At 43.7% G+C, this 27,576-nt stretch overlaps 1 protein-coding gene across 2 annotated transcripts in view; it reads right to left on the reverse strand.

Annotated features, from left to right (window-relative positions):
- Positions 1-27,576, reverse strand: part of LOC140202725 (contactin-1-like) — a 525,313-nt gene that overhangs the window by 322,596 nt on the left and 175,141 nt on the right. For both annotated transcript variants that reach the window (XM_072267960.1, XM_072267961.1), the window contains exons 9-13: positions 23,230-23,363; positions 22,640-22,769; positions 21,642-21,792; positions 13,986-14,113; positions 3,018-3,193 (exon numbers count right to left, since the gene is read on the reverse strand). In XM_072267960.1, coding sequence (XP_072124061.1) covers positions 3,018-3,193; positions 13,986-14,113; positions 21,642-21,792; positions 22,640-22,769; positions 23,230-23,363 — 719 coding nt within the window. The remainder of the gene's footprint in view (positions 1-3,017; positions 3,194-13,985; positions 14,114-21,641; positions 21,793-22,639; positions 22,770-23,229; positions 23,364-27,576) is intronic.

Genomic DNA, 27,576 nt, shown 5'->3' on the forward strand with positions numbered 1-27,576 from the left:
TGTATAGGCAGGGAAAATGGATGGTTATGGGCAGAATGCACCGAACACAAACATAAAAGGCCACTTCAAATCCCCCCTCCCACTCTCTATTTCACCTACTGATCTGCAACCTCCTGCACTGTTGCAATGAGACTCAATACCAGCTGAAGGAATAGCAACTCATCCTACATCTAAGCACTCTGCAGTCTTCTGAACTCAATACCAAATGTTACAACTTTAGCTAGCTTAATTTCTGTCCTTAAGACCACAGGATACAGGAGCAGAATTAAGCCATCCAGCCCATCAAGTTGGCTCCACAATTCTATCATGACTGAATTTATTTTCTTTAATTTTGAGATTGGGTAACAGGCCCTTCCAGCCCATGAGCCTCTGCTGCTCAGTTATACCCATGTGACCAATTAACCTACTGACCCACACATTATTAGCATGAGGGGGGAAACCGGAGCACCCAGAGGAAACTTACGGACTCTCAGGGAGAACACACAAACTCCTTACAGACAGAGGTGGGATTTAACCCCAGTTGCTGGCTACGCTCCTCAATCTCATCTTCTAGCCTTCTCCCTGTAACCCTTAACCCTATTATGAAACCAGAACCTACAATTTCAATACACCCAGTGACTTGGCCGCCACATCTGCCTGTCATTGAAAATCTGTATCAGTTGTCCATCTATAACGTCGGTCCATTTCTTTTTTGCTTTCTCTCCATTTTCCTTTCTGTTCTCTGGGGGCAGAGAATACTCCCAGCCTGACCTGCTGGGCATAACCTCCTGCTCTGCATTTTGCAACTCCAACATTTTTTGCCTATGTTCTCACTCTCCGACTGTCCCCGTTCGTTTGTCAGCCAGCTAACACCGTCTGCAGCTTATCCCAATGGTCTCTCTGCAGATTAACAGACTGTTCCTTTCCTTCCCAGTTCTGATAAAGAGTTTTCAACCCGAAATGTCAACCTTGTTTCTCCCCGCCACTGATGCAGACCGACATTATCAATGGACGAACATGGAAAGCAGCATCCGGAAGCAACAGGAGCTCGGGTAGGTAGGTCTACCCTTCTCCAATAAGCTAGATTTTCCTCAGTTACTTAAAAACCTGCTTTTAAAGCCCACATGAGGGAAGTATGGGGGGGAGGGAGATGTCAGAGGTTTTTTTTTACACAGAGAATGGTAGTGCATTGAATGCCCTGCCAGGGTGGTGGTAGTGACGGATACATTGGGCACATTTCAGAAACTCTAAGGTAGGCAGTTGGATGAGAGCAAAATTGAAGTTTATGTAGGAGGGAAGGGTTAGATTGATCTTTGAGTAGCTTAAAAAGTTGGGACAACATTGTGGACAGAAAGGCCAATATTCTGCTGTAATTTTCTAAGTTCTATGAATGGTCTTCAGTTCATGGACAGCTCATTTTTAACAGTAATCTTGCACACACGACTAACTTGAGTGTCTTATGGTTACAAGAAAAGGTGTGAATGATGTCAGATTCAATTCCCCATCCCATCACTACAGACAGAGCAAATGGAGAAATGACAATAGCAAATGGAATTAACTTCTTCAGAGGGGTTTATGTTGGAAACAGGAGCAAACACAGGGAATTTGTCCCTTCAATCCTGCCCTGCCAATCAATAACAACATGGCTGCTCTTTCCCCATGTCCCATGATTCCTCTGATAGCCAGAAATGCTGCTTGACCAGTTGAGATCCTCAGGCCATTTCTGTGTTGGCATGTTCGTGAGGGCCATCAAGTGTGTGTCCAAGCTGTGTGAGAGTGTGAGAGTGTGAATGTGTGTGTGAGAGAGAGAGAGAGCGAGTGTGTGAGAGAGAGAGAGAGCGAGCGTGTGAGAGAGCGAGCGAGTGTGTGAGAGCGAGTGTGTGAGCGAGAGAGAGAGAGAGAGAGAGAGAGAGAGAGAGAGAGAGAGGGTCAATATAGATCAAATACAGGAAGCAGATGTTTCACAGGGTCCAAATAATAACTTAAGGCTCGCTGAATTTGGCAAAGGAACTCCTTTCCCTTTGGGCTCTCAAAATTTCAGGCAAGTAGAGTTTACAAAACCATTCAAATGCCTTCCATCAGAAAACTGATGGGTAACCCTGTGGAAGAGCAAGTGTCACAAAGGAAGGGCTTCACATGGCAGGAGCCACCCAAATTTTTTTTATATAGGTAGATCGGAAAAGGCAGAGCTATTGGAGTGGAGCGGTACTCAGTCATACAACGTCATGTGGCATTTTCAAAAGCGATGTTCAGCTGCCCCCTGATGGCAAAACAAAGTACTGCAAGTGATTTTGTCCCAAATTTGTTTCTCAGATTACCATTGCCTGGGAAGGGAAAACAGTCTGTCTTTGACTAAATAGTAGAATGAAGTTTCAGGAACTGGTTTAGAAGCTGGAGCCTGAGACTGCCAATAAACCACCCAGATTATGCAGAACACTAGGAGGGCAGTAGATATACTCATATCCTGACTAACAGAAGGTTCAAGTAAGTCAAGAAGAGATAAAACAGTTAAATGCCACACAATCATTGTGGTGCAACGAGATGTGCTGCTCTCTCACAACTGCAGAGACCTGGGTTTGATCCCAACCTCCAGCTTTGCCTGGGTGGACATTCCAAATTTGCTACCCCTCCCCCCCCCATGACCGTGTGAGCTTTCTCCCCAAGTGATGCTGGTTAGATGTTCACTGTAACCTGCCCCTAGTGTATGGTGTGTGTTAGGAGAATCAGGAAGGAGTGAGAACAGGTTACAGGGAACTAAGTAAGGGAATGAGATTGATGGGATTGCTCCGAGAGCTGGCACAGACTCAGAGAGCTAGGTGGCCGCCTTTCGCATGTCACAACAATGGAAGAAATCCTGGAGGGAAAATGAAGCTCTGAAATCCTCAGTATGTGAAACAACAGCAGGCCATGTCCCAGTACCAGAGAGAGAAAGAGACCAACTTAACCTTTCAGCACAGTTCCAATGAGTTCCAAACACTGTCAGACCATAGTTTACAACAGCCACAAGCATTATATCAGTCATTACTACGGCCACTCACCAGTACTCGGTATTCCATGTAGTCCTTCTCTTTGTCAAAGTCGATGGGGTAGCCATTTGTTGACCAGATGAAAGCAAGGTCAAGAGTGGGGTCATAGGACGCATGGCACTCCATGGTGCCATTCTCTCCCATCGTGATGTCGATATTTGATGGCTCAAGGGTGATCTTGGTAGGCTCTGGAGAGAGAGGGAGTGAGGAAGAGGGTGAATTGCAAGGCATGCACAGGTCTCTCCTCTTGAAAACCAACCACAAGGTTAAACCCTAAAGACTATTCCAGTGCTGAATTACTGTGAGGAACCAGACTGGCAGTAACTACATATAACTGGTCAGACAGTGGATCTCCTGCAGGCTGAGTCTGTTCTCAAAGCTATTCTGATGACAAGAGTCTCAAACTATTCCCAAACTCTGACCAGGTAAGCCTATGTTGGAGTTTGGGCGCTATCACAACGCAGCAGTTAGCACAATGTTATTTCAGCTCGGGCCATTCCAGAGTTTGGAGTTTGGAGTCTCCCTATGTCCCCCCTGTGCAATATGGGGGTTTTCGTCAGGTGCTCCAGATTCCTCCCACAGTCCAAAGACATACCAAGTAGGTTAACTGGTTGTTAAAATTGTCCTGTGATTAAGATAGAGCTAAATTGGGGTTGCTGGGCAACATGGCTTGAAGGGCTGTAAGGGCCTAGCTGTCTAAATAAATAGAAATTCAGGACAATACAGTAGTGTAGTAGTGTAATATTGTTACTGTGCAATCAGTTACCCAAAACAATTTCTCTTTTACATTGTTTCCCAAAATTGGAACCTATCTTATCTTTTTTCAAGGCCACTATTATCCAATGAATTGTCAAAAATGATAGCATTAACAATTCCTATAATATTAAATATTAATTAATTCTTTTGAATTGTAACTAACTGGGTGGTAATTTTATTTCTACATCTCCAGAACTTTATGTGTCCATGTCCCTTGGCCAGACCCCCTCATTACACAGTGTCCCTCTCACTGTGACACTGATCATCTGTACCTGGAGATGCAGACGTTGCCATAATGCCCTGCCAGACATCTTCTGCTGGCCTTGGGCTGCCAACACAAACAATGCCAACATGGGCAAATAGCACCAAGTGAAAGTTGGCTACTGGACCAGTAAGGGGTTGGAGAGAGGGGCTGGATTCAGGAGGAGTCTTCACATTTGCTCTAGAGTGGGTGACATCAGCTGCATCAAGTGTCCTCACCAGCTCTCCAGTCCTTCCGATCTGTCCTCTCCTCTTGTTGGAATCAGTTGCTCATCATGCTTTTAATAAGGTATTAATTGAATTAATGAGTTTCTAGCAAGACTGAATTTGTAGCTTCACTAACATATAATTAGTATTTCTAACTCTTATGTTTCAAACTGTGGTGTTAGACTCCACCTACTGGTGGCAAAATGATATAACAGTTACATAATTGTTCATCATCTTTCATTTTTTCATTGGCTACGTATTAAACAAGTTATACCTGTGTGTCTTCTAATAGCCCCTCGCTTATCTCAGGAATTTGCCTTTCCTCAAATATAAAAGTGTTTGCTTCTGCAAAAATCCTCATCTTATCTTTGTCTTTGTTCTTATTTCTTTACTTTAGTTTCATGTGCTCTGTTTTAGACTTTCAATAAACAATCATGAGCAACAAATTTTCAACTCAAAAAAAGCCTGCGGATCGAAACTCACCAAATCCGACACTCCCGACCTGTCCTCCTTTCCCAAACTCGCATTGCCATCAAGATCGGCAAACCTGTCTCTACCCCTTCCCCCTCGAGTTCTTGTTCCCCAGCACTCCAGTCCTCATCTATCCAGATGCTGCTACTCAGAATCCCCTCCAGTAACTTCCCACCATTGATGACAGGCTCATTAGCTTGTCATTCCATAACTTGTATATCAGCGCACCTCCCCCCTCCCCCCAACCATCTCCCCAACTACCTCCCGGTCCTTCAAAACTTCACCTGTATCTGATGCTGTGTGCCTGGGATTACCTTTTTCACTGCACTTATGCATACATAAATCAGCCAGTAGAAGTTCAACATTACTTCTAAAAAGGGGGAAGATATTATACTCATTAGGTACATCTGGCAGAAATCTGCTCAAGAGGAGCTGTGCCACTTGAGATCAACCTCCGCCCTGCCGCAGGGAGCAAACGGCAGCTGTAAAAGAAGAGACTGAACAACCAAAAGACCCGACCAGTAACCACTTAATCGTGCTCACACTGCACCAGAATATGTGGATCCCGGATCTGCCTCTGCAACCGTTTGAGGACCCACCAACAGACAACCCCTCAGGAGAACATCCTACTCGAGACATCGCACTGCGCTAGCACTACTACATGCACTTGTGTGCACCTGACAATGAACTCAACTTTGACTTTGAGATGACCGATCATTGCCTTTGCAAATGCCAGAAGTACAGAGTAATCCAGGTGTAATGTCATAGATCACACAAGGCTGTCAGTTAAGTGCAGTGAGTGGTTATGGGGGCCAATGGTATTCTGGTTTTCACTGTAGGGTGGAGTTTAGAGATAGGGAAGTATTGTTACAACTGGACCAAGCACTGCTGCGGTCACACCTGGAGTACCGTGAACACTTCCAGTCATCCAATTTAAGAAAGGGTGCTGCAGCCTTGGAGACAGTCCAAAGAAAATTCACCAGGCTAATCCCTGCGATAAGGAGTTTCTCCCCAGTCACTGAAGGCAAAAGAAGTTGGGTAAATAATCTTTGCAATGAAAAATGATTTTTCTAAGGGGCGTGACTGGGTCACACTTTCACTAGAGCAAGAGTCTCAAATGGGGGATTTCTTTTTAGAGGGGGTAGTGAATCTCTGAAAATGAAAATGTGAGATCAGTGAAGGTACTGGAAATGGGAGGTAGATATATTTTGGAAAGATCAGAGCACCAGGGGCCGAGTGGGCGTGGCACAGAAGAGTTGAGGCCTAGAGCAGACTATCCATGCTCATGTTGAATGGTAGGTCAGACTTGAGTTGCCTACTTGTCCCTTCTACTATATCCTTGTGCACTCCAAAGTAATAGATGTGCGTTGCCTTCATGCACTTGGCTTACATCTTAAAGAAGGTTAAAAGGTTGGCACAACATAGTGGGCCAAAGAGCCTGTACTGTGCTGTTATGTTTTATGTTCTTTAACCCCCAGACTGTGGTATTCCCTTTCTTAACCTTTCACCTCTGCCAAACGCTGTCTCTGACAAGTGGCATCCCAGTCACGATTGCCAACAATATTTTTAAGAAAATAAGGGCAGGCAGTAAATTAGGGTCATTTTGCCTGGTTTGAAAAATCTCAGTGGCTCCTGGAAGATCCCACTTAGAAGGTTATACCAAGGTTACGTTTCAAAGCTGAAAGTTCAAAATAAATTTATTATCAAAGTACATATATGTCAACATATACAGCCCTGAGATTGTAAGTACTTTGAAATATACCTTGAATATACCTTGGAAATTTGCTACCTTCTTTGTTAAGAATGGGGGAAGGAGAGGTGTTCTTAGAATTCTGGGGCTTCAATCGGTTTACAACCTGTCTACAGGATGAAATGTGCCTCAGAATTACTGAGCTCAGTAGTAGCCCAAGAGTCAATCCTTACAGGTATGGCAAGTAGTTCCCGGTTTTGTAGAAAACCTTTATAAAGAAACAACTGTCTCACAGCTCCAGTGACCCCAGTTTGATCCTGATACTATGTGCCTGGCATTATGTTTTCTTACTACACTTATGCCTACATAAGTCAGCTTACAGAAATTCAACATTACATCTAAAAACGGGAAAGATATTCTCTCTATGGAGCCTGCACTTTTCCCTGAGAATACATGGTGTTCCAGTTTTCTCGCACACCCCAAGGGCACACAGATTGGCCAGCTAACTGGCCGATATAAATTTCCTCAAGTGTTGGTTAGTGGCAAGAAAATTGATAGAACAGGTTACAGGGAAATTGGTGGGGTAATGCACATGGGAATATTCTGAAAATCAGCATATACTCAATTGGCCAAATAATCTCCTTCAACATTGTAAAAAAACAAAATTATACAGTATATTCATGATGTCCATATTGTGAAATAAGTAGGGACTCTTCCTTTCTCGGGCCCTTCCTCAACTCCTCTTGTCTTTCAACTTTTTGTCACATTTTCTGCAATTTACAGGCCATCGTGATCCAAGCTTCATTGGCATCCACTGAGCACCTCCTGCCAGGCGCCCCCTCCTCCCTACTCCCGCACAGCATCTGTGTTCAGAACCCTGGACTTTGGTCCTGAAACCGCTCTGCCCCTGACTCCCTCCAGAATACACTCAACCCACATCTTGGATCAAGCAGGTGTAAGTGGGAAGGGAACAAAATTGGAAAAAAATAGAAGGATGTTGGAGAGAAGGAGAATGCAGGGAATGGGAGACATGAGGCTGGAATGGATGATTATGTTGAATTAACTGGAGCCAGAGTAGTATTCAGAAGGCTGTCATGTTACGAGTTGGAAGCTAAGCTGTTTCTCTTTGGCTCATGTTGAGTTTTGTTGGAATGTTGCACAAGGCCAAAGGCATTGATGTCAGAGAGTAACCCCCCCTCTCCTCTTCTGGTACATCAGAGACTGTCCTCCATCCACTTTTTCTAAGGAAGCACCTTTCGTTCTTCACCAGAATTCCAAGACCATTGTTCGAGTTTTAGTGTTCAGGGTCCTGTCATCGGTGAGTCTGGAGCTTTAGGTGTGGATCCGAGCTCCTTATTCATCATCATTGGCGAGTCCTGGCTCGATACCAAAGATCGAAGCCAAGCACCAAGGTCCATCAAAAGTCCAGAAGACAACGTTCAATGGCCAGAGCTCTGAGTCTCTAAATCTCTAGAAATTCACTGGGGAAGTCTAAGACCCAATGTCTGTGAATCCATGAGTCTGCCAGGGGCAGGAGGCCGAAGGAGACAACCTGTCTGGTTTTAGAGAACTGCATGTGCGTGGCTGGGGAGGGTGGGGGGTGGGAGAGAGGAACAGGACTTGTTTTGCTTGTCGCTTGGTATGTTCTGCATTGTTCTGCCGGGCATGGAGGGCATGCTATGTGGGTGTCAAAATGCGTGGGAACACTTGTAGGCTTCCCCCAACACATCCTTAAGTATTTTAAAATGCAAACAACAGGAATTCTGCACATGCTGGAAATTCAAGCAACACACATCAAAGTTGCTGGTGAACGCAGCAGGCCAGGCAGCATCTCTACGTCGACTGTACCTCTTCCTAGAGATGCTGCCTGGCCTGCTGCTTTCACCAGCAACTTTGATGTGTGTTACATCCTTAAGTATGTTGGTTTTTAAGCAAATGACACATTTCACTGTATGTTTTGATGTCTCTGTGATAAATAAATCTGCATCTGAACCCGAATCAGACAATTAATCTTGTCTCTCCTGTTCTGAGACCTTACACACATCTTCACTTTCCTTCCAACTTTTCATTTCTAACATTTCCCAGTACGAGTGAAAATCAACCTCCTGCCTCTTTTCCTCTCTCCATAGATGCTACCTGATCCACTGGGTATCTCCAGCATTTAGAATGACCTGCTCTGTGCCTTGCTCTGAAGACAATCTCAAGATCTGCATCTTAGCGCTAGGCAAATTTATATTCTTATCCCTTGGACATTAAACCTCTGAAACGGAGGTGGGTCATTCAAGCACACTTTAGAAGTTGATTCACAGCAGGACTGGGTCACATATAGGCAAGTCAGAAAAGATCCAACAGAATGCCTTGGGTGAAAATGGAAAGCCTGGAACCACGGATGGAGAGTGTAGAAGCAGGGACCCAGTGCTAGAGGTGAGAACATTTATTCGTACATCTAAAAATTATGATGTTGAAAATCAGTTTAATCTATAGCTGAATGACTGTTTACACATTTCTGAGTCCTTTATCACCAGTTTGTTTTCACATTTTCCAATGTTTTTTTTTCATTCACCCAAGCATTCCTTTTGTTGTGTGAAGGTAAGAACAGGATGATTTAGCAGATGAGTGCGTGGCTGAGTGCAGGGGGCAGGGTTTCGGATTTCTGTATCATTGGGATCTCTTCTGGGGTAGGTATGATCTGTACACAAGTGACGGGTTACAACTGAACCCAAGGAGGACCAATAACCTTGCAGGTAGGTTTGCTAGAGCTATTGAGGAGGGTTTAAACTAATTTGGCAGGGGGATGGGAACTGGAGTGATATGGCTGAGGATAAAGCAGTTGGTATACAACTAGATAGAGCGTTGTGAGATAGGCAGATAATAGGGCAAAATTGCTGTCAGTGGAATGAGTTAAAGTGTAACAAGGGGTCAAAATTGAACAGGGTGATGAAGACAGGACTGAAGATGTTATATTTGAATGTACACAGTATACGTAATAAGGTAGATGATCCTGTAGCACATTCAGAGTTTGGCAACTATGATGTTGTGGGCATTACTGAGTTGTGGCTGAAAGAAGATCACGGTTAGGAGCTTAACATCCAAAGATATACGTTGTATCAAAAGGACATGTAGGTAGGCAGAAGGGTGGCTCTCTTGGTAAAAAATAAAATCAAAATCTTAGAAAGAGGTGACATAGGATCGGATGATCTAGAATCCTTGTGGGTAGGATTAAGAAACTGCAAGGGTAAAAAGACCCTGATGGCAGTTATATACAGGCCTCCAAACAGTAGACAGGATGGTACCTACAAATTATAATGGGAGATAGAAAACGCATGACAAGAAAGCAATGTTACGATAGTCATGAGGGATCTCAATATGCAGGTAGAATGGGAAAATCAGGTTGGTGCTGCATCCCAGGAGAGAGAAGTCTTATAATGTCTATGTGATGGTTTTTTTTACAGCAGCTTGTGGAAGAGTCCAATTAGGGGAAATGCTAATCTGGATTAGCTGCTGTGTAATAAACAAGATCTGATTAAGGAACTTAAAGTAAAGGAACCCTTAGGAGGCCATGATCACAATATGATAGACTTCACCATGCAACTTGAGAGGGAGAAGCTAACGTCAGATGTATCAGTATTACCGTGGAGTAAATGGAATTACAGAGGCATGAGAGAGGAACTGGCGAAGATTGATTGGAAGGGGTCACTAGCGGGATTGACAGCAGAGCAGCAAGGCTGGAGCCTCTGGGAGCAATTCGGAAGGTGCAGAACACATACATCCCAAAGAAGAACTAGTATTCCAAGGGCAGGATTACGCAACCTGACTGACAAGGGAAGTCAAAAATAATATAGAAGCAAAAGAGAGGGCGTGTAAAAGGAGAGAGGAGAAGATGGCGGCGCGACGCAGCGCTTGTGGCCGTTTCGAATGAATATCGATATGTGTAACTAGGGGTGCTGTGCACAATCCAGATTTGAAGGGGACAGCTGTGAAGTGCAGAGAAACATCTGGAGAAACTTCTGAAATGCCTGCTTCACTGCCGCTGCTACTGTGTGATCAAGAATCTCCAGAGACGAAGGCCCCAAATCCTCAGCTTTGCGTATCGCCTGTTACCGGGGCCGGGGTCGAAGCACTCGGCAGAGGTGGTGCTGGGTGCTCAGTGTCGAATAGGTGGTCGGAGGCTCGGAGTTTTTCGGACGGACTCGGAGTTGGACTGTGGTCGGATGCTTCTGGGACGCTGCATCGGCAAGTTGGCGGTGTTGGAAGTTTACCATCTGCGTGAGATGATGGGACTTTCGAGAGACTCTGGGATTTTTACTGTGCCATGGTCTGTTCTTATCAAATTACAGTATTGCTTTGCACTGTTGTAACTATATGTTATAATTATGTGGTTTTTGTTAGTTTTTAGGTCAGTTTGTCATGTGTTTTCGTGATATCATTCTGGAAAAACATTTTTATCATCTCTTAATGCACGCATTACTAAGCAACAATAAAAGGGGACTGCGTGTCCTCATAATCATAATAGAGCAAAAATAGTGCAAAGTTAGCAGATTGGGAAGCTTTTAAAAATCAACACAAGATAACCTAAAAAGCAATAAGGGAAAAAATGAAATATGAAGTAAGCTAGCCAAAAATAACAGAGGATACCGAAAGAATTTTTTCAGATATAAAGAGTAAAAGTGAGGCAAGAGTAGAAGCTGGACCACTGGAAAATTATGCTGGAGAGGTAGTAATGGTGGACAAAGAAATGGCAGATGAACTAAACGAGTATTTTGCATCCGTCTTCACTGTGGAAGACACGAGCAGTATGCCTGAAGTTCAACAGTGTCCAGGCATAATTGAAATTACTTGGGAGAAGGTGCTTGAGAAACTGAAAGCTCTGAGGGCAGACAGGTGACCTGGACCAGAAGGACTACACCTCATGGTTCTGAAAGAGGTAGCTGAAGAAGCTGTGGAAGCATTAGTAATGATCTTTAAAGAATCATTAGATTTTAGCATAGTTGCGGAGGACTGGAAAATGGCAAATGTCACTCTATACTTCAGGAAAGGAGGGAGTGAGAAGAAAGGAAATTATAGGCCAGTTAGCATGACCTTGGTGCTTGGGAAGATGTTGGAGTCGATTGATAGGGATTAGGTTTTGTGTTACTTGGAAGCACATGATAAATAAGCCAAAGTCAGCACAGTCTGCTAAAAGGAAAATCTTGCCTGACAAACCTGTTGGAATTCTTTGAGGAAATAGCAAGCAGGATAGACAAAGGACAATCGGTGGATGTTGTGCATTTGGATTTTCAGAAGGCCTGTTATAAGGTGCCACACATGAGGATGTTTAACAAGAGCTCATGGTATTACAGGAAGGATACTAGCATGGATAGAGCAATGGCTGATTGGTAGAAGGCAAAGAGTGGGAATAAAGGGCGGTTTTTCTGGTTGGCTGCCAGTGACAGGAGTCTGTGTTGTGACTGCTTCTTTTTACATTATATGTCAATGATTCAGATGACAGAATCGAAGGCTTTCTGGCCAAGTTTGTGGACGTTATGAAGATAGGTGGAGGGGCAGGTAGTGCTGAGGCAGCAGGGAGGCTGTTGAAGGACTGAGATAGATTAGGAAAATGGGCAAGGCAATGGCAGATGGAATAGAGTGTCGGGAAGTGTATGGTTTTCCATTTTCGTAAAAGGAACAAAAGCGTAGACTATTTTCTAAACAGGTAGAAAATTCAAAAATCTGAGGTGCAAAGTGACTTGGGAATCCTTAGCAGGAGTGCTTGAAGGTTAATTTGCAGGTTGAGTCAGTGGTGAAGAAGGCAAATGTAATAATACCATTCATTTCAAGATGACTAGTATATAAAAACAAGGATTTAATGCTGAGGCTTTATAAGACACTGGTGAGCTGACATTGGAGAGGGTTCAAAGGAGATTCATGAGAATAATTCCAGGATGAAAGGGTTAATATATGAGGAGTGATTGATAGCTCTAGGCCTATAATCAATGGAATTTAGTGGAATGAAAGGACATCTCATTGAAACCTATCAAATGTTGAAAGGCATAGATAAGAGTGATGTGGAGAGATGTCTCCTATGCAGGAAGAATCTAGGACCAGAGCACACAGCCTCAGAATAGAGGGACAGCCATTTAGAATGGAGATGAGGGTAGGGGATCTGTGGAATTCAATGCCACTGGCAGCTGTGGAAGCCGGGTCACTGGGCGTATTTAAGATGGAGGTTGATAGGTTCTTGATTAGTCAGGGCATCAAAGGTTACAGGGAGAATTCAGAAGAATAGGGTTGAGAGGGCTATGGATCAGCCATGATAAAATGGCAGAGCAGCCTTGATGGGCCAAATGGCCTAATTCTGCTCCTATCCTTTATTGTCTTATAGTTGTGCAGCCAGCAAAGTGTGTTTGCAAAGTGTCTCTGCAGTGACATTTTCAATCTGACTGGTCTTATTTATTCAACAGACAATCAGGTTCACTAAAATCCTTCTCCTGAAACCCATTAAAGGGACAACATTCAAACTTTATTCTTCATCCTCATTGAGACCTGTGGCCTCACCAACCACCTCACTTACTCCTGGACTGCTTTGACTGTGAAGATTAGGGAAGTTGGCCTAACACTACACTCAAGGGGAAGAAACTTCATCCTTCAATTCCCCCCACCTTAGGGGAGAAGGCAGAGCAGATTTCCATTCCAGTCTCTCCCAGACAAAGGCAAACAGAGGCTGCACTCATGTCCTTATGATGCAGTTCCCCGTTACGTTTTGATGTTTTCATGTTCATGTAGCAATTAAGATAATCTAATCTTCTGCCAGGATCTCTTTACTGTACTGTTGAGGGTCTCTGTGGCCCATCACATAACAGTCTGTCCAGTCCTCCTAACCTCTGGGAACACCCTCCTACTTTCTCTCCCATTGCTGCAATATCCATTCATTCTGTAGCAACACTCCCCTAAAGCCAGAAGAGTGTAATCTGGTTTCTCTCTTTAAGAACTAGCTACACAGATTGCACCTGCTGGGCTACACACCAACAGCTACAAAAACTTGTAACACATCAGCAGGGAACATCAACAAAGTCAATCTGAGGGCAGCTGTACACAAGGGACTGTGAACCTTACAGACAAGGTTTTCACAGTTCTTATAACTTTCACAGAGTCATGATGACCTACAATAATACATTAATATCAGAAACAGAAGTGTGGAACAATTTCTAAGCCATTGTTTTAATTCCTGGTCTTGAGTTTGGAATATCAATACAAACATGCATGCCTCGGCCCGTGCTTCATTTCAAACCCTGCACTGGAATATGGTTTATGAACCCCAATCTCTATGAGTTTTAAGATATCTGTCTTCCAGTTTGGTTCTGTGTTGGAATGAGACATCACAGAGCAGCAGATTGGCACAATGTCTCAGGAACCAGTCTTGTGATAACCTACTCCTTCAGCTGGTAACTAGTTCCAGCAGACCCTGTCAATAATGTTGCATACTTATCAGATATAGGAATTATGGATTTTTCATGCAAAGATTTTCACCACAGGAATGTCTTTTTAAAAGATAGTTATGTTCTTAAATATTGAGCTTGAAGTCCCCAAAGTTGCACTACCAAGTTCTTGCCTCCTACCTGTGACTGAAAGAGTGCCAGTGCTGTTTGCTTTTCCTCTGTTGTTCTGTGCAAAGCAGGTATAGCTCCCCTCATCATCCCGGGTGACACCTCGAATCTCCAGAGTGCCATTGGGCCAAACAGATATCCTGTGGGAAGGGTAGAAAATGTGGTAAATATCTATAACTGCACTGTACTTAATGATGAGAAACAAAATTAGCTGTATCGGATTTTATGGTCCTCTGACACAACTGTATCTGAACTCTATCACCAGATTCCCTCATGTCGTTTAAATCCTTTTCACCTTGGGAATGTAGGCAGCTTAGGGAAAATAATTTATTCAAGAATAAATTAACTTGACTCAATAGACCGCTTTCACGCTTTCATTTTTGGACATGAATATAAATTGCATGTGCTGGGATGCATGATGTCTTTTTATTTAATAGTGCTACGCCTCTTAAACTGTCTACAAAATCTCACCCTTCCATCCCACCTTCTTCCTGAATGCAGAGCGTCATCGTCTTTGGGAAACCAGTTTGGTATGCCATCACAGCCCTTGTACTTTATTTGTCTACCCGCACTTCACTTTTTCTGTAACAGTAACACAAAACTCTGGGTTGTAATTTGTCCCCCTTTTGTACAACCTCAATGTACCTCTACGGCCTCACTGAGGTTTTGTATAACCTCGTTGTACTTATGTATGGCACTTTCACTGAATCTCAGTATATGTGACAACAATAAAGCAATTACCACTGTGCAAAGACAAAACAACAGGAATTCTGCAGATGCTGGAAATTCAAGCAACACACATCAAAGTTGCTGGTGAACGCAGCAGGCCAGGCAGCATCTCTAGGAAGAGGTACAGTCGACGTTTCAGGCCAAGACCCTTCGTCAGGACTAACTGAAGGAAGAGTGAGTAAGGGATTTGAAAGTGGGAGGGGGAGGGGGAGATCCTAAATGATAGGAGAAGACAGGAGGGGGAGGGATAGAGCCAAGAGCTGGACAGGTGATAGGCAAAAGGGATATGAGAAGCTAATGGGACAGGAGGTCCGGGAAGAAAGACAAGGGGGGGGACCCAGAGGATGGGCAAGGGGTATAGTGAGAGGGACAGAGGGAGAAAAAGGAGAGTGAGAGAAAGAATGTGTATATAAAAATAAATAACGGATGGGGTACGAGGGGGAGGTGGGGCATTAGCGGAAGTTAGAGAAGTCAATGTTCATGCCATCAGGTTGGAGGCTACCCAGACAGAATATAAGGTGTTGTTCCTCCAACCTGAGTGTGGCTTCATCTTTACGGTAGAGGAGGCCGTGGATAGACATGTCAGAATGGGAATGGGATGTGGAATTAAAATGTGTGGCCACTGGGAGAAATTAAAATGTGTGGCCACTGGGAGAAAAAGCTCTCAAACGCATCTCCCCCATTTCACGCACATCTGCTCTCACTCCACCCTCCCGCCACCCCACTAGGAATAGGGCTCCCCTGGTCCTCACCTACCACCCCACCAGCCTCCGGGTCCAACATATTATTCTCCGTAACTTCCGCCACCTCCAACGGGTCCCACCACTAAGCACATCTTTCCCTCCACCTCCCCGCTTTCCGCAGGGATCGCTCCCTACGCGACTCCCTTGTCCATTCATCAGCCCCCATCCCTCCCCACTGATCTCCCTCCTGGCACTTATCCTTGTAAGCAGAACAAGTGCTACACATGCCCTTACACTTCCTCCCTTACCACCATTCAGGGCCCCAGACAGTCCTTCCAGGTGAGGCAACATTTCACCTATGAGTCAGCTGGGGTGATATACTGCATCCGGTACTCCCGATGTGGCCTTCTATACATTGGCGAGACCCGACACAGACTGGGAGACTGCTTTGCTGAACACCTACGCTCTGTCCGCCGGAGAAAGTAGGATCTCCCAATGGCCACACATTTTAATTCCACATCCCATTCCCATTCTGACATGTCTATCCACGGCCTCCTCTACTGTAAAGATGAAGCCACACTCAGGTTGGAGGAACAACACCTTATATTCCGTCTGGGTAGCCTCCAACCTGGTGGCATGAATATTGACTTCTCTAACTTCCGCTAGTGCCCCAACTCCCCCTCGTACCCCATCCGTTATTTATTTTTATACACACATTCTTTCTCTCTCTCTCCTTTTTCTCCCTCTGTCCCTCTCACTATACCCCTTGTCCATCCTCTGGGTTCCCCCCCCACCGTCTTTCTCCCCGTGCCTCCTGTCCCATGATCCTCTCATATCCCCTTTGCCAATCACCTGTCCAGTTCTTGGCTCCATCCCTCCCCCTCCTGTCTTCTCCTGTCATTTTGGATCTCCCCCTCCCCCTCCCACTTTCAAATCTCTTACTAACTCTTCCTTCAGTTAGTCCTGACGAAGGGTCTCGGCCTGAAACGTCGACTGTACCTCTTCCTAGCGATGCTGCCTGGCCTGCTGCGTTCACCAGCAACTTCTATGTGTGTTGAGGGAATTCTGTACTTGCTGACTGTGCCCATGAACTGATGCATACCAGCCACTGCCTTTGTGAGTAGTACAGCCCTCTGATCAGTGACTCTCTAATGATGATCCCTGTACCACAGAGCCCCTAAGATAGGACCTTACGAACACTCCAACGGCAACCCAAGCAGAGTCTATAGAAAGGTCAACAGCAGAATGGAATGAAGCACGTTGGGGTGACCTGGCGTCATGAACCCATAATAAGCATGGACTGTAGAGTGTAACAGCTGAGCTAGCGGTGGTTCATGCTTCTCCTGCAGCTGAATGAGCGGTGCAGTCATTGTTCATCAGAGTCCAGCAGGCTCTTTAGCCCTTCCAGTCAGCACTGACCACCAACACTAACAACATTTCACTCTCCCCACATCCTCTTCCACTCCTCACAGATTCTGCCCGTCACCTAAACACTGGAGGCTAATTAACCTACCAACCTTCACATCTCTGGGAAGTGGAAGGAAATCCACATGGTCACCAAGAGAACAAGTGAACTCCTCAAAGGCAGGGTGGAAGGTCAGGGTTGAACTTAGGTCGCTAGAGCTGAGAGGCAGCAGCTCTATTTGCTGCCCCACTGCGCCATGAAAGGTCTTCACTGAAGATCGGTCCATGCACTGGAACTGGTGAGAGCAGCAACTAAAAACAAAACTTACTCTTAATATTTAGCTTGTTTTCAGAGGGATAAGGGCTTTTGATTTCCTATGTATGTATAAACAAAGGCAGACACATACAAGTCCAACCCAATGGGATGGCCCATGTTGAATCTGAAGCCGTGGACTTCATGAGAGAATACACAGACACTAACACATGATGTTTCCTGACGAAGCATCTTGCCTCAAAACACCAATTCTTCCTTTCTTTCCATACATGCTACCTGACCTGCTGAATTCCTCCAGCATTTTGTGTGTGTTTCTCTGGATTTCCAGCATCAGTAGAATCTCTTGTGTGTCTACATGATGCTTGATGGAAAGTTCCTGGGTGTCAATATCTCTGAGGATCTAACTGGGACCCAACATATCGATGCATCTACGAAGAAGGCACGACAGCAGCTATTTTTCATTAGGAGTTTGAGGAGATTAGCTATCTCACCAAAGACACTCGCAAATTTCTACAGTTTACCGTGGAGAGCATTCTAATTGTCTGGTATGACGGTGGGGGGGAGGGGGCCTACTGCATAAGATCAAAATAAACTTAGTCAGCTTTAGCATGAGCACTAGGCTCCGTAAAATCCAGGACACCTTCAAGGACGATGCCTCAAAAAGACGACACCATCATAAAGGGCCCCCATTATCCAGGTCATTTCTTGTTCTCATGGCTACCATCAGGGAGGAGGGAGAGAAGCCTGAAGGCATGAAGGCACATACTCATCGATTCAGGAACAGATTCTTCCCCTCTACCATCTGATACATATGTATATTCACAGTTTTTTATTATTATGTATTGCATTGTACTGCTGCCGCAAAGACAGAAACTTTCATGACATACCATATGCCAGTGAAATTCTGACCCTGAGATTTTGATTGCATTGTCATTGACCTTAAGGCACCATCTTTTTTCCCTCATGAGAGAGCTGTTAACAGCCCTTGATGAAAATGCTGCAGCTGCTTCATTAATGTGCTTGATTTAACAAAAATATTGTCAAGGAATAGAGAACGGGGAGGTTCGGAAGGGGAGAGACAGAACATTAAGACTGACAAATTATGACAGAGATGTTGATAGTGAGACTATGTGACAGATAGACCCAGAGTGAGTTCGAGACCGAGTGAGGAAGAGAAACAGAGAGACTGAGACACAGTGAAATGGAGACAACTGTGTTCAGGCCTCATGAAGCATAGAAACACAGAAACACAGAAAACCTACAGCACAATACAGGCCTTTCAGCCCACAAAGCTGTGCCAAACATGTCCTTACCTGAAAAGTTACCTAGGGTTACCCATAGCCCTCTATTTTTCTGAGCTCCATATACCTGTCCAGGAGTCTCTTAAAAGACCCTATCATATCCACCTCCACCACCGTCGCCGGCAGCCTATTCCATGCACTCGCCACTCTCTGCATAAAAATTTTACCCCTGACATCTCCTCTGTACCTACTTCCAAGCACCTTAAACCTGTGTCCTCTCGTGCTAGCCATTTCAGCCCTGGGAAAAAACCTCTGACTCTCCACACGATCAATGCCTCTCATCGTCTTATACACCTCTATCAGGTCATCTCTCATCCTCCGTCGCTCCAAGGAAAAAAGGCCGAGTTCATTCAACCTATTCTCATAAGGCATGCTCCCCAATCCAGGCAACATCCTTGTAAATCTCCTCTGCACCCTTTCTATGGTTTCCACATCCTTCCTGTAGTGAGGCGACCAGAACTGAGCACAGTACTCCAAGCGGGGTCTGACCAGGGTCCTATATAGCTGCAATATTACCTCTCGGCTCCTAAACCCAGTCCCACAATTGATGAAGGCCAATGCACTGTATGCTTTCTTAACCACAGAGTCAACCTGTGTAGCAGCTTTGAGTGTCCTATGGACTCAGACCCTAAGATCCCTCTGATCCTCCACACTGCCAAGAGTCTTACCATTAATATTATATTCTGACATCATATTTGACCTACCAAAATGAACCACCTCACACTTATCTGGATTGAACTCCATCTGCCACTTTTTAGCCCAGTTTTGCATCCTATCAATGTCCCACCGTAACCTCTGACAGCCCTCCACACTATCCACAACACCTCCAACCTTAGTGTCATCGGCAAATTTACTAACCCATCCCTCCACTTCTTCATCCAGGTCATTTATAAAAATCACGAAGAGTAGGGGTCCCAGAACAGATCCCTGAAGCCCACCGCTGGTGACCAACCTCCATGCAGAATATGACCCGCCTACAACCACTCTTTGCTTTCTGTGGGCAAGTCAGTTCTGGATCCACAAAGTAATGTCCCCTTGGATCCCATGCCTCCTTACTTTCTCAATGAGCCTTGCATGGGATACCTTGTCAAATACCCTGCTGAAATCCATACAAACTGCATCTACGACTCTAGATGTAGTGTATATGGAACTTCGCATGACTGGAACTTCCACCAGCAACCAAAAGTGCTGTCTTGTGAGTCACCATTGAACGTGAGACAGAGAGTGAAGGACTGATGGAAATAGAGATACAAGTAGAGAGATAAAAATACTTAATATACATGAGAAAATAAAGCGGAAAAAGGAATGATAGGGAGCATGAGGCAGAAGAGATGGTAGAGAGGCAGAAAGATCAGGGATTTAGAAAAGAAAACAGAAACAGAGATAGAGAATGAGAAATGGAGTAAGGCAATGGTGAGATGGAGAAAGAATTAGTGAAGATAGAGGCAATGTGTGAGTGAAGAGAAAGAGAGGGTGAGGCAGAATGAACATAATGGAAAGTTAGAGAAAGGGCCAGGTGGAGTGTAGAATAAGTTCAAGAGGTCGTATCTGTCCATTAAAGGGAGCATTGCAGTTGCCTTGGTTCAGTAGTTGGTGAAGTAAAAACAATTTTGTTAAAGTATCATTAATGTGATCTTAAATAATATTTTCTATTCTACTAAAAAGCAGGCTTTCCAGTGATAAGATCAGAAAGTGCTTGCCTCTCACATAGTGCTGACATATCATGAGGGGATGGGGTTTTCTTGCTACTCAGAGCAAAAGACTGCCTTGTCAATCAGCTGACTGGAGTCACCCTAAGGCTCAAGCACAATGTCCCAAGTCAGAGTTCCTTGTCTTCTGTGTTAGGAAGTGAAGAAAGAAATAAAAAATATTCAACAGCAGCTCTTCAGAATCAAACTGTGTGACGGGGGGGGGGGGGGGGGGGACCAGCAGCTGTGAGAGGAATCTCCTGTTCTTACTGAGTAACAGGAGGTTGTGCCTCTTTGCCATATCTGTCCTTCGTATCCCCCACCCCCCTGCTATGACTACTCAGACCCATGGCACTTAGCATCTCTCCTAAGCATTCCAGTCCAGTTTTCTGTGTTGTGAAGTGCCCAATGCAGTCAGCATAGGGCAGGAGATGAACGAAAGAAGTATGAGAGAAGCATGTGCTCCTTCAGTCGTTTATGCTGGGTGCCTCTGCGTACTCCTAATGAAGGGTTTGGAATTGACACATGCATATCCACACCTGCTTTAGACTTTCTCTTGTGTTTCTCTACTTCCACCTTTACTTGTCCGGGACCATGATCACTTTTGTCATTTGTTGACTCCTCATGTCCAGCCATTTTCTGCTTTCCCTCCCTTCTGCCAAAATACTGTGCAGTTTTCCTATCCTCTCAGCTGACAAAGTGCCCATTGACCTGCCACTTCCTGCCAGTCACATTCCAAGGAGCTTCACTCGATTGCAGAACTGTTTTATTTGGCTCTCAAACTGTCCACTCATATCCTCAGCATGATTGCAGTGACTGTACCCTATCCGCCTTTCACCTCCATCTAGTGCCACAAGTGAAAGACCAGAAATACAAGCACAGTCTTGTGGACTCGACCATTTTTCCAGCACAGACCCATGTGTTCCGCCACTTTCCTGGATTTAAAAACAGAAACTTTTAGAAATACTCAGCAGGTCAAGCAGCATCAATGGAGAGAGAAAATTGAAGTTTCAAATCAGAACTCAGTATGACAAAGAATCTTAAAACGTTAGCTCTGATTTTTTTCCCCATAAACAATACCTGACCTGCAGAGTGTTTCCATTGTTTTGTATTTTCACTGCACATTTCCAGCACCTGAATCTATTTGATCCTCTCATTGATCTGTCCAGTCCTTAGAATAATGCCATCCAGAGAGTGGTCACCTTCCTACTCAATGATAATGTGTTGCAAGCTAGCCAGTAGATGGCACAAACCAAGGTCCAAAATAGTAATGCTAAGGTCAAGGTTCATTTCTTTCTGCAGGATTACCATTGCCCAGTCAGATTTTATGTTGAAATTAGAACTAGACACTGAACAGGGTGAATAAATGGCAGCCAAATAATGACATTATCCATTTGCCATAGCTTCTCAAATTAACTTTGACTTTAACACTATATTTATAAACGCTACATGTTCCTCATTCATTATTTTATGGAATCATTGGCTGAAAGGCATTTACAAGATCAGAAGCTACCAGGTTGAATTGTTTTAAGAAATGCCATGGCTGACAGATTGCTCATGCCACTGGGAGGCATCTCCAATCTACTGACCTAGAGTTATTCGTGAGCAGTTCTGTGCCCTTGCTCCAAATGAATGTTGGCTTTGGTGCAGCCTTGGGCTTGCACTCGATGATTGCTTTGCCTCCTCTGGCCCCTAAGAGCTTTTTCTTCACTGGATTCAGCCTGAAGTCCGGTGCCAAAGCTGAAAGAAAACAGAGTAAGTTCAGAAAACCAAAACAATTGTGAAGCCTTTCACTTCTTCTTCCAACCTTTCCTTCCCTCCAAACAACATAGTTCCATTTTGTTTGTGTTAAATCACAGACAATGAAAGAAAAGGAGATGAGAAAGTTTAGGTTGGAACTATGCTACTCTAAATGGACATTCAACCCCTCAGCCTCACACAGACATTCTATTACACCATGGATGACTTGTGAAGAAAAAGAATTTCAAGATGTATATTGTAACCATTTCTCTGTCATTAAATGTACCTATTGAACTCCTAATCCACATTAGCATTATCTATGTTATGCTAAAAACCTTAAACAGAATCATACTGCCGAGAGCCCATATGCTCTTCAGCCTTGCAACATTGCTCTTAAAAATGCACCAATTAATCTCCCTCTTGCTCCTTCCTGGAAAAACAGAAACCATTAGTTTAAAAATCCTCTAAAATTTACAACTAAATCTGCCTCTATTACCCATTCAAGCCAGTTGAACTCAAATTCCTTATACCTCCCTCTGGTTTGGCTGTGAGTTATCTTAACTCTGTGTCATTTGGTCAGCAATAAATTTACTCCTGCACATTGTTTACTCTCTAAATTTCAGTAATTATTAACTCCAGCTTCTTCGCTCTGCAGTACTGAAGTCCCAAACTCCCTGGTACTTTGCATCTTCTCTCCAATCTCTGCATGGTCTTGATCCATTCCCAAAACTGATCAGTGTGTTCCAGCTGAGATCTAAGCAACGATCTTAAAGTCTTTAGCAGAACTCAGAACCAGCGATTTTCCTTTTAACTAAACATTCTGCCGTACTTTGTGATGAATACCAACCCAAAACCTTGAGCTCTGCATTGGAATACAAGGATCCATGCTTGTTCTCTGCCTGGCATTGATACATTCCAGCGTCTCCCAGAGTCAGTTTCGAAATTCGCAGTTCCCCTCTGTTTATCCGGTATCGGCCCTAGGTACAGTTAAGGATAGGATTACTTTCTTTGTAAATCTCAGTCCAACCAATCATCAATGCCAGCCTTTATATGCCACGTCAGCTTCCTGTCATCTTTTCACGTCTTAACCCGTCACACCAGCTGCAGAAATAAAGGACCATCAAAACTTGCAGAGCTTTACATGATTCACAGCAACACACTGAAGTAAAGTCACTTTTACATCGAGGACCTGAGAAAGAAAGAGGCACACATTTGTAATTGCATAAAAATAAACTTGAAACTGTTAATCAAGGGAATGGGATGTCCTTCAGACTGAAGAAAGTGCTTGGTACAAAGACAGAAACATAACACTTCCAATCAACAGTTCACACAAAATATCCAAAGAGACGTGCACTTTTCAGCTTTATGCTGTGTACAAGCGGGCACATGGCAGCAACAACAGAAATGATGAACCTCAGTGCAGGCACAGCTTCCTACCCCGTATATCACTTCTCCATTTCGGAACCATCTGTAAGTGGGCTGGGGCTTCCCTCCTGCTTCACAGGGCCAGATCAGCTCACCCTCAATATCCTCAATGGTGTCATTGATGTAGCGGATCCAGTAAGGATGAGCTGAAAAGCAGAAGAAGCCTCAGGTTAAATGATGGACAAGTGACATTGTCATTTTCAACCTTGCCCAACTAATTGCCAAAATGAAATAGAAAATCGATAAAAATGAACTGGAACCAAATCACTAGAAGTGAACTAAGTAACAAGCAATTAGGAAAGAAAGTGACAGGCAACTGAGAGGTGATCTCATTAAAAATTATTTTGCTTGTTTTTTAAGAGCTCAATGTGGCAGGGTGAGAGAACGGGTTCTGAACCAGGAGTCCGAGTATTAAAACAGCCTCTCAGGACTGACGTAGAAAAAAGTTCTTCACTCAGAATTTTAGGAATCTTTGTAATTCACTACCCACAAGGATGGTTCTATGTTGAAGATATTTAGAACTGAGAACAATAGAAATTAAGGTAATCAAGAGATAGGGGGTTGAGCAGATAAGAGGAGGTGTGATAGAAGTTGGGCCATGATCTTACTGAACAGCTTTCCAGGCATCACTTACTACTTAATAGTACTCCTCTTCCTATTCTTTCTTCCAGTGAGGTGAACGCACACTTTTCTACCTGCCATTCACCTAACCACTCACGCTCTCCATACCTCCTCATAAGCCATACTGCCAAAAAAAAATTCCACAATTCTACCAAGCTTCATGTCATCTGCAAAGTGTTTCACTGGCAAATTGATCCATCAGCAGCAAGGAGGACACAGATTTAATCTACTAAGAGAAAGGAAACATGCGTATGTGGTGACAAGGGAGAGGAGGATGAGAGGTTTTGTTTCATAGATCAAGTTGCTACGATCATCAATACTGGAGGCCGACTGGTAATAACTTTCTCTTTGGTGCGAAGGAGGATGAGAGGCGATGATATAGGGGAACAAGATGATAAAGAGACATAGATCGAGTAGACAGCCAAAGACTTTTGCCAGGGTGGAAATGGCTAATACCAGGGATCATCATTTTAAGATGATTGAAGGAAAGTATCGGGGGAATGTCAGAGGTAAGTCTTTTACACAGACAGTAATGTCTGGGTGTGTGTGGAATGCCCTGCCAATGGTGGTGGTAGGGAATTTATGAAACTCTTAAGATAGGCACATGGATGATAGAAAAATGGAAGGTAATGCAGGAGAGAAGGATTAGATTGATCTTAGAGTAGATAACACCACATAGTGGGCTGAGGGCCTTTACTGTGTTGCAGTGTTCTCTGTTAATCAGCTAAACAGCTTCCTCTGGTCTGAGATTCCTGTATCAGCCTCTCAACATAAAATGCATGAAAATCACAATTCTCTCCCAGTGTTGTACTCGTGCCAAAAATGTTTCTGTGCTCTGCCAAGGATTATGTGTAAGAATATGCTCTGATTGTAGCCTCTATGTTTCCTGACACTGATTGGAGTTCAAGCTCTAATCCCTTCACTGTTCTGCAAGGCACTTGATCAGCTGTTGAATGGAAGACCTCACTGGTTCAATTAAAGCTCCTTAACAAACACTCACAGAACTGACCGCATTCACAGAAGTGTATAAATGGGATATAAAGAGTTTGACTTTGCACCAGATCAAACGTGACTGGAAAGACAATGCTGTGGCACACAAGTACTTTAGTAATTTATTGCTCAGAATAAAATCCAGGGCCAAAATATTACTTCGGGTGGGGTGGAACGAAGTAGGTCTGGGGAGAGTTTTAAACTCATCAAGTTCTAAAGACTTTGCAACGTTTGAATTTCAACATCTTTTGACCATGAGGAATTCTAATCAACATACTTAAAATTAGAATAAAAAGTTTTTAAACTCCATCAAGGTGATTCTGCCTCAGATTCATGGAGATCGATTCCCTTTGTACATAGACAGCAGCAACATGAACAATACAGTGAAGAAGAAAGAAGCACAAGGCAACTTTAAAAACAGCTGGACAGAATATACTTTATTATATTATTATATATATGGGCACCATGGTAGCTTAGCGGTTAGCACGACACTACAGTTCAAGGCCATGGAGTTCAGAGTTCAATCCCAGCATCCTCTGGAAGGAGTCTGCATGTCCTCCCTATGAGATGCATGGGTTTTCTCCGGGTGCTCCGATTTCCTCCCACACTCTAATGATGTACCAGTTAGTAGGTTAATTGGTCATTGGAAATTGGCCCGTGATTAGATCAGAGGTTGACAGGGGATGTTGGGCAACGTAGCTCAAAGGGCTGAAAAAATTATTATTTCTTGAAAGTAAACCTGACACAGTATTTTGAGACACACTTTATGAGCAGGTCTAAGGGCCCATGGTCAGAAAGGGCAATTGCAGGACCAAAGTGAGGAAGAATGCCTTCACTTCAAGGACACAGAGCGGCTGCTATGTTTGGTGGACAGACATTGGGCTCTCTATAGAAGGTGCTGAAGGCTACACTAGAGAGATGCTAATGTTGATCTTTAGGGAGGTTATAAAGGAGTCTTGCACCAGCTGAGACAGTCAACAGATACTATCTCCCCCTCGACAAATTGTGACCTAATGGTGATAGGAGTGAAACGGAACTGCACCTGAAGTTCAGCTTGGCTGCTCTAAAGAGTGATGCCAGAAAACATCAAGATGAGAACATCATCTGCAGCAACACACACAAAATGCTGGAGTAAATGAGCTGGTCAGGTAGCATCTATGGAAGGGAATAAAAATTGCCATTTGGCCTGAGACCTTTCATCAGACTGGAAAATGAAAGGGCAGAATCTACTTCACGACTATGTGTATGATGTCACAGAACTTCTACTGGGGCAGGGCTGTTCCCTCTACAGTTGTTGTCTACTGCCTCAGGGTTCTTGTGGACTGAACAATATAATCATCTGTCAGAGTTGGGCATGTAAAAATTCTTTGTACGTGATTATTGACATCCTTATTGGCTGACTAAATGATTATGTTTACTATTAGAGGAAACAGCGTCATAAATGTCATCAGTTTTCCTGATTTATTATCCGAGCAGAAATGACCAAGCTTTGTATTTCTGATAGAGAAGTATGTTCTCTCTGCCAAAATCCTTTGATAGAGTCCAATAACAAACAAGAGAAAATCTGCAGATGCTGGAAATCCAAACAACATACATGAAATGCTGGAGGAACTCAGCAGGCCAGGCAGCATCTATAGAAAAGAGTACAGCAGCGTTTTGGGCTGAGACCTTTCATCAGGACCTTAATTCAATCAAAAATCCTTTGATAGAATTATGATGGAGAAATGGGATTGACATTTCAGTGATTATTGTTTCAGATCTAGAGTGTTGCTTGACTTTCTTGACGTTGGTAACACTTGGTTCAAGAGATTTGATAAATGCAACTGGCAGTAGTAGTGAGCATAGTCTCTGGTTGCAGGGAGCTCAGTATAACAAACAATCTCAAGCATTGTGCATCTTGACAAGTCAGAAGTGTGCAGTCCTGTAAGAAGAGGACTATAGTCACCAAGAGTTGAAAAGAAACTAAACTTCTCATAAAGCTCAGGCATTTCCTTAGCCAGTCTGTTTTGAGAGCCAAGTCCTGTAAAATAAATTGGTATGGCTTTCTTTTCTATTTAGGTCATTGCATAAGACTTGGAAAAGAGGTTTGCTGTGTGTTGTTGAAAGAAAATATATCTTCTCTAGCCAACTAGAAGACACCCAACAGGGGTGAAAATGAGAAATGAGAAAAAGTCAGTGGGGCTTAATTATAAAAGCTTTAGATTTTCAGAGCTGTTTAGAAAACCTAAAGGAACTTTTTTTTTTAGAATGAACATGAAAGGACAGTGCTAAACTGAAGCAAGAAAGACAATGACAAGCAACATATATACATTTTTATCCTGAACATTCAACTGCACAGGAGTCATCACCCTCAAAAGTACAAGGGGTAGAGAGTCAAGAAACACAGGAGATGCTGCAGATCTGAAATAGTCATCACTGAAATACCAATCTCATTTCTCCACCATCTGCATCAAAGGATTTTGACTGAGAGAACATGCTTCTCTATCAGAAATACGAAGCTTGATCATTTCTGCTTAGATAATAAATCAGTAAAACTGAGAACATTCATGGCATTGTTTCCTCTAATAGTAAATATAATCATTTAGTCAGAGCTGACAGAATTAGTCAATAATTCTGTGCAAAGACTTGTCAAATGCCCAACTCTGACAGGAGATCCATTTCTTTAGAGCTGTATTCAAAAGATGACACTAATAACAATTTTGCACTCCAATAACAAATGAGAAAAGTAATCCCCTCTCACTTCTGACT

The sequence above is a fragment of the Mobula birostris genome, chromosome 9 (assembly GCF_030028105.1).
Source record: "Mobula birostris isolate sMobBir1 chromosome 9, sMobBir1.hap1, whole genome shotgun sequence".
NCBI classification, from domain to species: domain Eukaryota; kingdom Metazoa; phylum Chordata; class Chondrichthyes; order Myliobatiformes; family Myliobatidae; genus Mobula; species Mobula birostris.